Source organism: Saccostrea cucullata, unplaced genomic scaffold (assembly GCF_032062105.1).
Source record: "Saccostrea cucullata isolate Sc308-1 unplaced genomic scaffold, CSIRO_AGI_Scuc_v1 ctg5539, whole genome shotgun sequence".
Taxonomy (NCBI): Eukaryota; Metazoa; Mollusca; class Bivalvia; order Ostreida; family Ostreidae; genus Saccostrea; species Saccostrea cuccullata.
In genome coordinates, this window is record NW_026939782.1 from 48,253 (window position 1) to 62,268 (window position 14,016).

General features: G+C 32.8%; 1 protein-coding gene across 1 annotated transcript; it reads right to left on the minus strand.

Annotated features, from left to right (window-relative positions):
* Nucleotides 1–2,950: 2,950 nt before the first annotated feature.
* On the minus strand, nucleotides 2,951–13,099 carry LOC134253969 (probable serine/threonine-protein kinase roco4). Its single transcript, XM_062736547.1, has 5 exons — nucleotides 12,612–13,099; nucleotides 8,569–8,823; nucleotides 7,728–7,967; nucleotides 6,200–6,321; nucleotides 2,951–4,225 (listed from the first exon to the last, which is right to left on the minus strand). The coding sequence occupies exons 1-5, from the start codon at nucleotides 12,862–12,864 to the stop codon at nucleotides 2,951–2,953; spliced, it is 2,145 nt and encodes a 714-aa protein (XP_062592531.1). The 5' UTR covers nucleotides 12,865–13,099.
* Nucleotides 13,100–14,016: the final 917 nt, after the last annotated feature.

The following is a 14,016-nucleotide window of genomic DNA, read 5'->3' on the forward strand; positions in this document are numbered from 1 at the left end:
AACTACGTTCTACAATGCATCGTGACGTCACGTTGTTTGTTTTTTTTTTATCATAGAGAATGTATGCATTGTGACGTCACGTTTTATTTACACCCGGCTCAAGTCGGGTGCACGGATATTTACACCCGACTTTGTAACCAATCAAAGCTCGTGTTACAAGCTAGATAGGAAATAATTATTTATATCCCCCTACTTTGTTATGGGGGGTTTCAATTATAAAAGTCGCAAAAAAGTAATTTTTTTAAATTTTTTATCTTTTAATTATTTATTTGCCAAAAAATGGAATAGAATTCTTTTTATTTTTTTCTGGAGCAACAATGTTGTAGAAAAGAACAAAAATTAAAAGGATCCTGGCATATTGTAGATGCTAGTCTGCGCAAACCATGGAATTTGAAGGCACTTTAAGACAGGACCATAATTCAAAGGGAATAAAATTGTAAATTTGAGACAAAACGATAAATTCTATTTTTTAAAATATTTTTTCACACACTCTTTCTGAACAGGAACGATCTACATGTATCAATAAATACGGGACTTTCATTGGGCAAATTAATTTTCAGATCATGATCGAGAGGTGGCCTGGTTTCATTTCAAATTTTATAGATTTTACATTTCCGCCAAATTTTCATTTGACATCAAGAACGTTTGACCCTTTGACCTTGACCTTGGAGTTTAACCTACTTTAAACAAAGTTTTACCTGGCCATAAGTTCTGAACGGTTAGGTCTAGAGCTTCAATACTCTACATAAGTATTCTATGTGGCAAGACCTTTCATTGGATATCAATTAGCTTGACCTTTTGACCTTGAACTTGGAGAATTTTGCACTTAATGAAAAAACTTAGGAATTGGCCTACTTTCAAATTTCACTTTTTTTTCCAATAAGAATACCCTACTTTTGGTACCAATAAATTAAATTTGCATATAAGAAAAAATAATCTTTGCTATGTTGACATACGGGGGCATCGATGTTTCTCAAACACATCTTGTTTTAATATAATTCTCCCACTGATATGTCTTATCACACCTTTTACATCCTTCATCCACATGTTTCCTATTATGTTCATGTACTCTGTTTTATTTCCTACTATTTTGGACATGTAATTTGGCTTCACAAAAACACAATGGCTGTTTAGAAAATCAAAATATTACCAAATGATTTTTTTAATTCGTAAATACAATTTATCTATGATAATTATAAGTTGATTAGGGTATTCTTTGCCTTAAATTCTTTTACAATTGGAAAATACATGTGTGCTTACTGCGATTCGCTTGACTGCATATTTGGATCGATAGAAGGGGGTCGTAAGACAACATGATGGGGTTTATCAATGTAAACAATTTTCACACCTTCTTTTCTCCACACAGGATCAAAATAATCATAGGGAATCATGGATTATGTTTTAGTTCAAGTTATCTGTATGTCTAACGTCTATAAATACTTTTATATCATAATTATATAACCTTTGAAAGAAAGAGAAAGAAAAAAAATCGAGATATTAATTTTAAATACAGTTTTTAGGGTATGTTAGGATACCCAGAACGTTTATTATGACCGGCACCAAACTTACGCGGGCCGGAACGTATATTATAGCCCGGAACCAACATTATAGGTATTTAGCGTTCCAGAGATTTTTTTTTCACTGGAAATGAGTCTCTTCTTCATAATGTTCATCATGTTGATGAAAAAAAGACTGTAAATACTAGATCCTCAGTTGGTATATCAAGACGTCCATTTTATACATAAAGTGAAATTACCTCTTCATAAATTTTAATATAAAAGTACCTTGCGTTATTCATATAAAAATGGATATAGAAATGGACACAGTAAATACACAGTTTATAGGATAAGGTGACTGTACTATCCTAGTAGTGAGTTAGTTAAATGAAAAAAAAAATATTCATGTAAAAATCAGACAATGAAACAATTAATCAAAACCCTTTACAAAAAGGATATATTTCCTAATCAAAGTTAACTGAGAAAATAAATATGCATCTTAAATAACTCTTACCGTAAGCACTTGTAATTGCTCAAAATTGATGTTTTACGACGGACGACAGATGATTAAAAAAGGAGACTTGAACGTTTGATTCAGGGGAGCCCTAAGCATAGTCTCTATATGAATAGACGTGGCGCAGTGGTTAGATTGACTGATGGAGTGTTTATTGTTTAATGTCCTTCTCGAAATATTTACTCATATGGAGACGCAGTGTTTGAAGCATCTGTTCTAGAGTCGTAAAGTAAGGAGACGATCCTGATTTGGCGGATTCAAATCGAGTTTGTGAGACGTGGAGACCAGTTCTTTATCAGCTCTCCAGTTGCAAATTGGTGGGTATTCATATTGAAAAATACTCTCAAAAGGGCGATAAACAACATACAAACATACAAAATAAATATGAATATATAAAACATCACATTTTAGACAAATGAGTACAGGTAATTTGAAACAGACAACTTAAAATAATAAGTATCATATTTACCAAAAGTAATAAAAAAAAACAATTACAATCCTACATATAGCACAGTAATTTTAGTTCCAGATGGACGGCTAAGTATGCCACTGCAGTGCATGTACGATCAAACCAAACTGCAATGTACAACTAATAGCTTGATGATATGATTTTTTTTTCAATTGTTCACAAAAATGTCTAAAATGCAATGTTTAAACAATTTATACATTATGATTTTTTAATACATGAATACATAAATTCTTGATTTGCAATGTCATCTTTTTAAAATTGACAAATTCAACAAAAACTCTATGAAAGTTAAATTGCGTTGTTCCTGGAAATCAAGTGTATTGTTATATATTGATATTTGTAATAAAGACATTGTCATACGTGCTTGAGGTCATGGAAATTATTCACTTGTTATATCAAAGTATAAGGGGTATCCCAACAAATATTCTTTCTCAGAGCTGTTTTAAATATCATTTAGTTCCCTGCAATAATTTACATCTCCAATTTCCAATACCTTGTCAATTCATTTGTATTGATATAATGCTTATCAATAAGGGAATGCAAAGGACAAATGATTTTTTCGACATCTTTTGAAATTCTGTCCTGGGACAGGAAATGATCTGTGATATCCATGGCAATGGCTTTAGTATTATCCATCCGGCACCTAAAGCCTTTTACAAACCATGGTTGCCGGAGGCGTTTTAAAGCACAATCATTTAATATATTTTCTACTTTTTCTTGAATCCTCTCTGTTTTATGTCTCTCAAGGATACAGCCTTCATTTGGATGAAAGACTTGAAGCTGTATAGATTCTTCTGTGACGGATAGAATTACATGATAGTCAAGAACTGAGAACAATGCTACGTTTCTGTAAAGGCTTGAGGTTCCATCCGTTTCAAGTACCATCCAACCATCTTGTACACAAGCGACAATAAGGCGGTAAAACAAGAAGAAAGGCAAAAAAGGAAACTGATAAATGAGAACAGATGTTTTACTCTCTGAACTTTGAATCAAATCTGTAATAGATGCCTCCATTTCTTTCCGGTTCATACATGGAACATAGTGCGACTTCTCTCCAACTGCCAGCAAGCCAAGTCTTTGCATGAAATTAAGAAGTGATTTTTCATGATGCTCTAGATATCTTTCATCCCTCTTGAATGAACCATATCTAATTTCGTATATTTTGTTTTCCTTCTTTAACCTTTCAAACAACTCTCTGTCCTTATGTTTCCATATCTCTATGAGTAACTCGTTTTTCAAATTTCCAGTTTTATAATATTCCTCCCAGTCCTTCCCGGTCACAGGGATACCTTCAAAATGTAACTTGTCTGTGATGATATGTTTGAAGGAATCAACAAACCACTGAACATCGATAATTACACTTTCAGTCAGACCCTTTTCCTCAAAATGAAGAACTTTACCAGCATCATGAAAGTATCTAAGCATATCTTTATTTTCATCCAATTCTCTGGTTGCACTTCTGTTTAATTCAGAAGAATTATTTGGTGTTTTAGTCAAAATATCAGAAATTTTAATAATTCGTTTTGAATGTTTTGTCTGACTTATTTCTATTTCAAAGAAAGACCATTCTTTTGGAATAGTTTCTTTCCATTGCTGTTGAGAGGCTATGTCGAATAAGCGTCTTTCTAAATCTTCAAGCGATACAGACAGCTGAGTACAAAAACAGTTATCTTTTATGATGTACTGTGGTAAATATGAGGATTTTGGAAACTGAAGTCGCAGGCTCTCCATGAGGACATCTTTGTCCTGTAATAAATATAACTTATTGTTAAATTAATCCCAGTTCGTTATTGTTCACTTTGTTTAGTCTGTCACGGCATCAACGACAGTGGGGAACGCGACATTATTTGCATTACGGCCTAGGCACCTGTTTTGCATTAATTATCCCACGTTTTCAATTATTGTTTTGATCCCTAATATACTGTACTTACTAGTCAGTGATGCCTTATATTCCCATGTCATTGAGAAATAAAATTGTAGATTAAGATTATAATAATGTAAACTGATAAATTTAAATCACATAGGCCCACAATGTCAATTTCAATAGTCCTCGCCCACTGACGTCAAACACAGTGACAGCCGGAAGAGATTTACATGCATATTTGGCATCCTTGACTCATGAGGAACCGATTTGCTAAAGAGGTAAAGTCTAAAAGTACAGAAACTGGCCTGATTTCAAAAAAAAGATACCCTTGACACTGGATATATCTATAGACTATATATTGTATTCAAGCAAACTTTCTTTTTTCATTATCTCTTACATATTTTCTGTAAGAGGTCTTCAAAATAGCATATGTGTATATGAATGAATTTCGTATGTTTTATGGAACGTCATAATGACGTTGCAAATTTTAACACTTCAGAGTTTTCATAAATAAAGTGGTATTAATTAATTAATTGAGTATTTCACAAAATATGCATATAATAATATTTTACAGATAGTACTTCGATATTTTGTTAATGAAATAATAATATTTTGTTTAAAAATATAACATCAGATATAAACAAGCTTAGGTACATGTACATGTACAAGTGAAAATGACAGCGTGTCCGTTCAGCTTGTGCAAATCGAGATACACGTATTCACTAGTTATTAAATAACCATTAACAATAACTTTTTCAGTAAGTAACACAAACTTGATGTTTTTGATACATTTATCAACCTGTATGAAACCTTTAACTGAATAAAACCTGAAAATGATAGCATTGATTCAGTTACAGTTAACACAAAGGTATGTTTAAGCATCTACATGTACTTTCACATTGCCAGAAAGATGTGTCCATCAGGATTCTGAGAAAGTGAACTCAACCAGCAGTTTTCATTAACTCGTATCAGCTTCCGATTGAATTATAAGTTATTTCATAGTAAATAATCAAAAACAAACGCAGTTTAGTATAATTTTGATCATATTTTTCATTCAAGAAGTGTTCCATACATGTTAACTTAATTGTGACGAAAATTGGGGAAATTCATACCTCGATCTAAAGAGGTATCGCGTACGTGATATTTGACGCACGGATTTGTTAGGATATAATTTTTTTTTAAGTAATCATTTTCATGTATTAGCAAAATGTTTTCAGGACCAAAAAAGCTTTTAGAAGAAAATCATTTAATAAAACGATTTATTTTAAACACTCTATTCAGTGCCACTATTAACAATCAGTGGACAGGGTTATGAAATTTCATTTTTTCCTTGCCATCTTTCTGCTTTTCAAAATTTTCAACATTTGTGTATTTTCGAGCAATACGTATACTTCGCTGAACGAATACTTTCGCCTTTCTCAATTTTTTTGCAAATATATTAAACCACAGTAAATCTTTGACCTTTATTTAAACAAACTTGAATCATAATCCTCTTCACCTAAGGATACCTTGTGGCAAGTTTGGTTAAAATTGGCTCGGTGGTTCTTGAAAAGAAGTCGAAAATGTGAAAAGTTATCGACAACAACGACGACAACGACAAACAAAGGACAGATTTTGATCAGAAAAACTACAAGGCCTAACAATCTTTTTATGACCATGGATGAACAGTGTGAAAGGCATGCAGAGAAATAAAACGTTTTTGACCTTTGCACAAAATTGAATGACTATCACAAAGGTTTCACTTTTAATTTTAAGCACCTGTAATTCAACAAATAGAAACCCGCATTCTTGTAAAGTTTATGAATGCATGTACTAAGTCATACATTTATATCTTTCTGAAAAATTACTACATGTACCTTAAACTGTTTGTTTCCTTCTTCCCAGTGAGTTGCTACAATGAGAACTACAGGCTTTGCGTCATTTTCATTGTCAGGTCCACAGTAGGTGTGTATAGACTTTATCCAGAAAACAAAATAGTCTGAAATAAAGAAAGGGAGTTGTTTTATTTTAAAGACTAGAAATACTTTGAGCATTGAAGCACCATTCTCCTATGTATATAATGGTCAGTCAATGTTTTGCTAATGGCATCCTAAAATATGTGTCAGACCAAAACATAGAAGATGCACATAAAGAGTATTTAATAAAAAATACACTCTATGTTATAATAAATATTAAATTTTTGTCTATATTTTGAAATAGAAAAATCAACACCTGTTTCTGATCAAAAGACTAGGTGAGGAACAAAGATTAATCTAAAAATCTCATAAAATTCATTGAATAAATAATTTAATAAGGAAAGAATGAAGAGCTGAAGCATCTCAACAATACAAGTATACATTTCATACTTTTCAAAAGTTTAAGTTAAATATTTTATCAATGGATTTAAAGAACATCGAACAAGATTCATAAAAAATATATGAAGATACATGTTGTAAGAAGTCCCTGACACGCACTATAATGTGTCGAATATGGCTATATATGCTTAAGGAAAGATGCTCCTTCCCTAAAAAGTACATGTATGTTCCGATGAACTTTTTTAAAAATGTATATATGTTTGATTTTATTTGCATGATTAAGTACCCTCCCTAACCCCATATCTGACAACGTCTACCCCTCCCCTTTTCGCTTGATAGCAAATGATATTGCTTTCTAAGGGCCTGTGCATATTACTTAAACTGAACTTTTGAGATGGAGTGTTATGTTCCTGCAAATCTGTTAATGAGTGGAACGAAATATGAATTGTGTACGCCTGTTTTTATCGATGCAAGCTTCGGCATCAAAGTGTGACGCAAATTGTTTTAATACATGTACCAAACTATTTGACAATACTTCCATTTCTAATTTTTCTCTTTGTGATATCTCTTTGAAAGTTAGCAGAGTTAATTTCTTTATAATTCTGCCTGAATGTAAATGAGGCAGGTCAATAGGTCAGGAACTAAGAAGGCCTAATATGCAAGCAAATCTCGTGTGCATCTGTCTGAGAGCCTGACGCTTAGGTGGCCAAATGTGCATGACAATCTCGTGCGACTGCCGTTGTATTTGTTGTCAGTGGGCGAGGACTATTGAAATTGGTATGGGAATCCTCGTGTAATTTTAATCTATGTCTATATTTTTAAAGTCTAAATCTACAATTTTATTTCACAATGAAACGGAAATATAAGGAATCACTGTCTAGTTAGTATAGTATGCCAGGGACATCAACAATAGTGGGAAACATGGGAAAATTTATGAATAACGGGCTTCTCCTCTGATGCAAATTATTATATGTTTCCCACTATTGTTGATGCCCTGGCATACTATACTAACAAGACAGTGATTCCTTAAATAAACGCTTCGTAATACAATTACAGAAAAAAATATATGCGTTTTTTAAAACATTTATACCTCCATATGTCCATTCAGAGAACACACTTCCATCTTGATCACACACTTCCTTATCCACCTTCTGGTCAAGACGTTTAGAGGCGTCCACCACCACAACATAGAAAGCTCTCTTGGTCAGGTAAATCTGGTGACAGGCGTAGTACGCACACTGTCCTCCAAAGTCAAAGAATGTCAAGGTCTTTGAGTCCATATGGGTAGCAGATCTTTCCTCATATAAATCGCCTTTGTTGATACTTCTTGCTAGAAAAAATATAGAAAGTTTAATACCCTCAGGATAATTTTATTTTATTTGATTCACATTTTTATCATTGACGAATTACCGACATGTAATTTTACCATATCTACTCATAACAGGCACGTAGCAGCGGGAGGGGGGAGCTCTGGGGCCTGCCCTCCACTTTTTCCCAATTATTACTTTTACTATCGGAAATGTTCATTTCAAAGCTTTGATAAATACCCCCCCCCCCCCCCCCCAGTTTATGCTAGAGGAAATTGATATCAGGGAAATGTGTCAGGCAAAACAATTGGTACTGAAAGAAGCTGGTATCGAAAAAGTAACCTGAAGCCTCCTCCATCCCCCTTCGAAATAGGATTTTCGAGTTTGGCCAATCGTCCTTTTTTTTTTTTTTTGCTTGACAATTTTTTCGTATAAGTCAAAAATATTTTTTTCTCTAGCTGCCCATCTCTCAAAAACGATGTTACATGTATGTGGCTGCATAATAGTCAGTATTTGATACGCATTATTAGAGACTTGAGATTAAAATGAGCCTGAGTATTTTTTTTAATCTAATGATGTAGGATCAAAATAAAATAAGCAGGATAATGAACTTTCCAACTATACCTTTAAATGATTTTGTTTCATTACATATATCGAATATCTCCTCATGCACCTCCAATCCCTCAGTAGACTTTACTTTCTTAATCTCTTCTTCACTACAACCAAGCAGACGTTTAAGTAGCGTGGTTTTGCCCGCCCCAGCACATCCTACAATCATCCCCCGGGCGTGGTGGACTGTCTGTGTTCCTCTCCTAGCGTACTCCACATACCTCTCTCTGGCCTTCTGGTCCCATTTTAGTACTTCAGTAGGGACTTCTACTGTATCATAAAACATTCAACACTATCATATAGAGATAAACAGAAAACAAATAACATATATATTTTTTTTTTCTTTTCACCTTTATTGGAGACTTTTGTATTTAAGGATACATATCACTCTTTTCCCTAAAATCCAAACAGATTTGCCTAAATTAAAGGTTTTGGTATACTTTTTCAAATAGTTAAATATTTTGCAAAGTCACATAATTAAAAAAAAATGTCAATATTTGTTTGTTTTTTAAATCAAAGAAATGTGTGGCTTTTTGATTTATTTAATTGTGAAATCCATAAACCCTGGGATTAAGCTCAATTTATCTAAGTATCTTCACCCTACAATTTGAAATATCACAAAAATTGTATTTAAGTGTATCCAAATTTTCATATTGATTATGTTGTTGGGTCATTTTCAACAAAGCATTTTAACTATTTACACCATTTGAATGACGTGATTATTATGCACCCGGATTGGTAGATCCGGGGCATATATTGTTTTAGTCCTGTCTGTCTGTTTGTCTGTTTGTTTGTCTGAAAACTAACTTTCATCATAACTTTTGAACCATGAAAGATACAAATTTAGAGACTTCATATTTAGTATTCGTACTCAACTAATTAAGCTATTTCAAATGACAGAAAAGGACCTTGACTGTGACCTATATGCAAAAAATTCCTTTTATCTGCAAGTTTTAACCTTCACCATAACTTTTGAACAATGCAAGATAGAGACTTCATATTAAGTATGCATTTTCCACTAATTAAGCACTTTCAAATGATACCAAGGTTAATGACCTTGTGACATTGACTGTGACCTATATGCAAAAAATAGCTTTTTATCTGCAAACTTTAACCTTCGCCATACATTTTGAACCATAAAAGATAGAGACTTCATATTTAATAAGCATACTCCACTAATAAAGCTCTTTCATCTTTCAAATTACACCAAGGTTATTGACCTTGAAAAAAAAACCTTGACTCTGACCTGTATGCGCAAATTATTTTTTTCATGTCATTGCCCATAACTTTAGAACCATAGAAGATGGAAGCATTTGCAAATGACACCAAGGAGCTTGACTGTGACCTATATGCAAAAAATACCCTTTATCTGCAAATTTTTACCTTCACCATAACTTTTGAAACATGAAAGATAGAGACTTCATTTGAAGTATGCATTTTTCACTAATTAAGCTCTTTCAAATGAAACCAAAGTTAATGACTTTGTGACATTGACTGTGACCTTATGCAAAAAATAGTTTTTCGTACCTTTGCCATAATTTTTCAACCACAAGAGATAGAGACTTAAGCTTCATATTTAGTATCCATACTTTACCAATCAAGTTCTTTCAAATGACTCAATGTTCAATGGCCTTGTGACCTTGACTGTGGCGTAAATACTAAACAAAGCATTTTTAAAATTTTGTTGCCGCCGGGTGCATAGTGTTTCACAAACACATCTAGTGTTTCCATTGAATGAAATATGCACTAATAAAACTATATTTTTTCTGTGTAAGAAATATGAAATTTCTGTCTAATATGTATCTCTAAGAAATATATCAATCTATCAATCTAAAATATGCTCGAGCTCTAAGCTGAAGTAATTATAACATTCATATCTTAAATGATTACTTTAAGTATTATATTTTACTTTTGATTAAAACACTCAAAGCCTTCCAACTTCGAGGGGAAAATATATACTTACAAGAAAAGACCGTGAACATTATAAATATTGGTATCAGTTTGTCTTAACGGGCTAAATTGTCCAAGCAAGGATTCGTCTTATTAAATATATAAATTATTTTTTACATAATTTACAGGACACTTGCTCTGAAAGCGCATTGTATGCTATACCGCGATTATCGCCCTGACGTCGTTCCATACAACCATGTCAATTTGCTTTTTTTTTTGGTCGACTTTAGCGAGATGAGCTCGAAAAAATAATGAATTATATTGATTAAACGCAAGTTGACAACTGAGAAACGCCATTACATATTCTTAGACAAAAAATCAGCATGCGTTACCAGGGATTTTCAAAAGATATAAAATTATTAAAAATTTTGCGTTATTCAAAGAAAAATGTATAAAAATTACAAACAAATTCCAGATTTTTGTTCATCAAAATTTGTATTAGAAGAGGTGTCAAAATCCATAAAAAGACATTTAAAGTATTGCACACTGGTCCTTCATTTGGTGGAACTCTTCAACTCCAGGGAAGAACCCAGGCAATAAAGTCCAAACTACGTTGCGTATGACCTTAACGTTACATTACCTACTGTGCTCCGTGGTGAAATATAAATATTTAGCTTTTGAAAATCATTTGTTCTATATAATCAAACAGAATAAATTTCAACCATCGACAAAAGTAATATTTTTTTAAAATATGAAATTCACAACCTCTTTATGTTTCATCTTGTAAAAAAATAATTTGATGAGAAACTTTGACATTGTATTGTTTGAATGACCCTCAAAAATGTAAATTCCTTAAAAGTTCTTTTAATTTTCTTTTTTGATAAATTTGGGATTTAGTCACGCGTGTTTCTTTTCACCTTGATGATTTCAATAACTAGAACAACATGTACATTTGTAACTAGTCATTTATTTGTAACAGTTTTACATGTACGGTCAATTATCGAATTATCGCCATTTGATTCATCGCCATTTTAGCAATACCGCCATGATTTCTCAAGAACGTTTTTCCTTCTATATAAATTTCTCTTTATAGCGCCAAATTCGCATACCGCCATCCGCCATCCTGTTTTCACAACAAACGTCCATTTGTAAGTGTCAATTATCTCGATATACCGCTACAGGTGGTCAGTGAAGCGCGGCTAATTGGTTGACGCTATCCCTGTTGTAAAACATGCAAAGCCAGTCAAGGTACATGCAATTAAGTAATCAATAATTTTAACATGAACTGTTAGAATAATTCTGTTTTCTGTTTAATAAAATCACTTAGTTGTAAACTACGCCGATAGCGATATTAATTTGATGATCTCTGCTTTTAAGAACAATGCCAAAGTTTGCTTAAAAAATAACTATAAGTCAAAAATTGTGAACGTTTTATTAACAATGATGTCATAAACAACTAATTTATTCAAGAACTCATTTTATGTACTATAGGCAATATACGACGATCGACCCAGCATTATTTTTTTTTTCAATTTAAGACGTGCAGATTTACATGTATACACAAGAATTTGTCCTTACTTCATAACTGAATATTCTTTTTTAGCGAAATTGTACTGTAACATAAAAAATACTTGATGTATTATCAAATTTAGAAATATGTTTATATATACCTGTATATGTAATAATAAGAATGGAAACGCTAAACGGTATTTCTAAGAACGATAACTCTACGTCTTACTTCCTAAAAGATGGGGAAATTCAATTCATCGCCAAATTCGTTATACCGCCATGATTTTTTAATTACAAAAAGTGGCGGTTTATCGAGAATTAACTGTACTTTGAAATGCAGATCATACAAATATTTTAAACATCCTGCTATGCTTCGTCATTCCTTTTTTTTAACACTCCTTGGAAATTGGATCAAAAATGGAATGATTAAGACATCTAAAGAACTTGATTTATACTTGTATGTTACGGTCTCGGTTTTGTGCCAGCTAGGATACAAATTACACTATTAAATGCATAAACATTACTCATTAGTTGCTAAGCATCTAAAAAATATTTACGATCAAAATAGTAATTAAAACGATACTTTCATATCTCCTTGCAATTGTCATAAACCAGTAAACCACATAATCAGTGACATATCTTTGAGACGTTATACTTACAACATTTACTGATCCTGTAATGAATCCACCTGTCAGACATTGTACAGTGTGTGATGATATCCAGCTGTAGTTTGTCTATGAAGAGGTCGTACATCTCCCCCGGCCAGTCCGGTATATACAGACATCTCTCTCCCTCATCTCTCTTATAATCCCAGTGTCTGCAATATTCATATATCACGTCACGTGACGCCGTGGTCAGGAAAAACTCCAGATCACTGTCCTTCACCAGACACTCCGTAACAAAGGCGTACATGACGTCATGTCGGTCCTCCTCTGATATAAAGGTTCTCACCCTGTCACGTGTTTCTGTGATTTCATCAGGAAAATCTTCCAAGCCGTCATCACTAATACAAGGGAAATACCTCTGTCTGATTTTGTCCTTTGTAATTTTATGTGATTGTTCAATGACACTTATCCGATAATTATCAGATATAAGTAAACAATACAGTAGACATCTCAATTCCGGCTCATAGCTATGGATTTTATCTGAAATGACAAACAAATAAATAAATTATAAATCACCAAACAAACAAATTAGTAAAATAAAATAAATAAATTGTTAACATTCAGTTGAACTACAAGAACTGCACTTCAATCTTTTTCTGTACACTGTATGTACATGTATGTATTAAGTCCTATTGAACAGAGATGTTTTAGGATGTGAACCACCCCACCCCCACCACATTTTTCTTAATCTCTACTTTAACCATCGCTGAATAAATTATATTAAAAAGATGAGGAGATTGGTCGTTCATTAATTTAATGATAATCCTGAAATACGAAATTCAATGCAAATCTGTAAAAATTGATCTTTTATTCTTAATAATAGCTATAAATTGAAATAACGTTTTGCTTTCGTCGCCCGCGAGACACAGTGATTCGAGCATCTGCTTTAGAGTCCAGGAGTAGGGTTTTCATTCTTTTAATAGCAACACCACATTTTCTTGTTTGTCGGACATCTGATGACAAAAGTAGGCAACCAATTTAGTAATAATTTTTTTAAAAACTTTTTTGAAGGAAATATTTTTTGGATGAACTTGAACATATATTCCCCCTACCTTATTTTTTTCTTTTTTTTTTTACATATAGCGGATTGACGAGGAGTACGAAAAATGGAGAGGAAATAAAAGGGAAAAAATATCAATAAGACATTGTAATTAAGCGATCTTGCATGGGGAGCATAAAAACACAATCATGTTTAGCAGGATACACAGAAATTGCAGGAAAAGACGGGGGGGGGGGGGGAGTAATTGTAACATTTGATATAATGAAATTAAATAGGCTTTCAACGGAGCTGCCCCATCCCCTTCTTAAAAAGTCTACAGAATTTTTTTTTCCATCAACTTTCATATATTTCTTTTAATTATCTAAAGGAATTTTGTATTTTTGTGCTCAAGCAATTAAA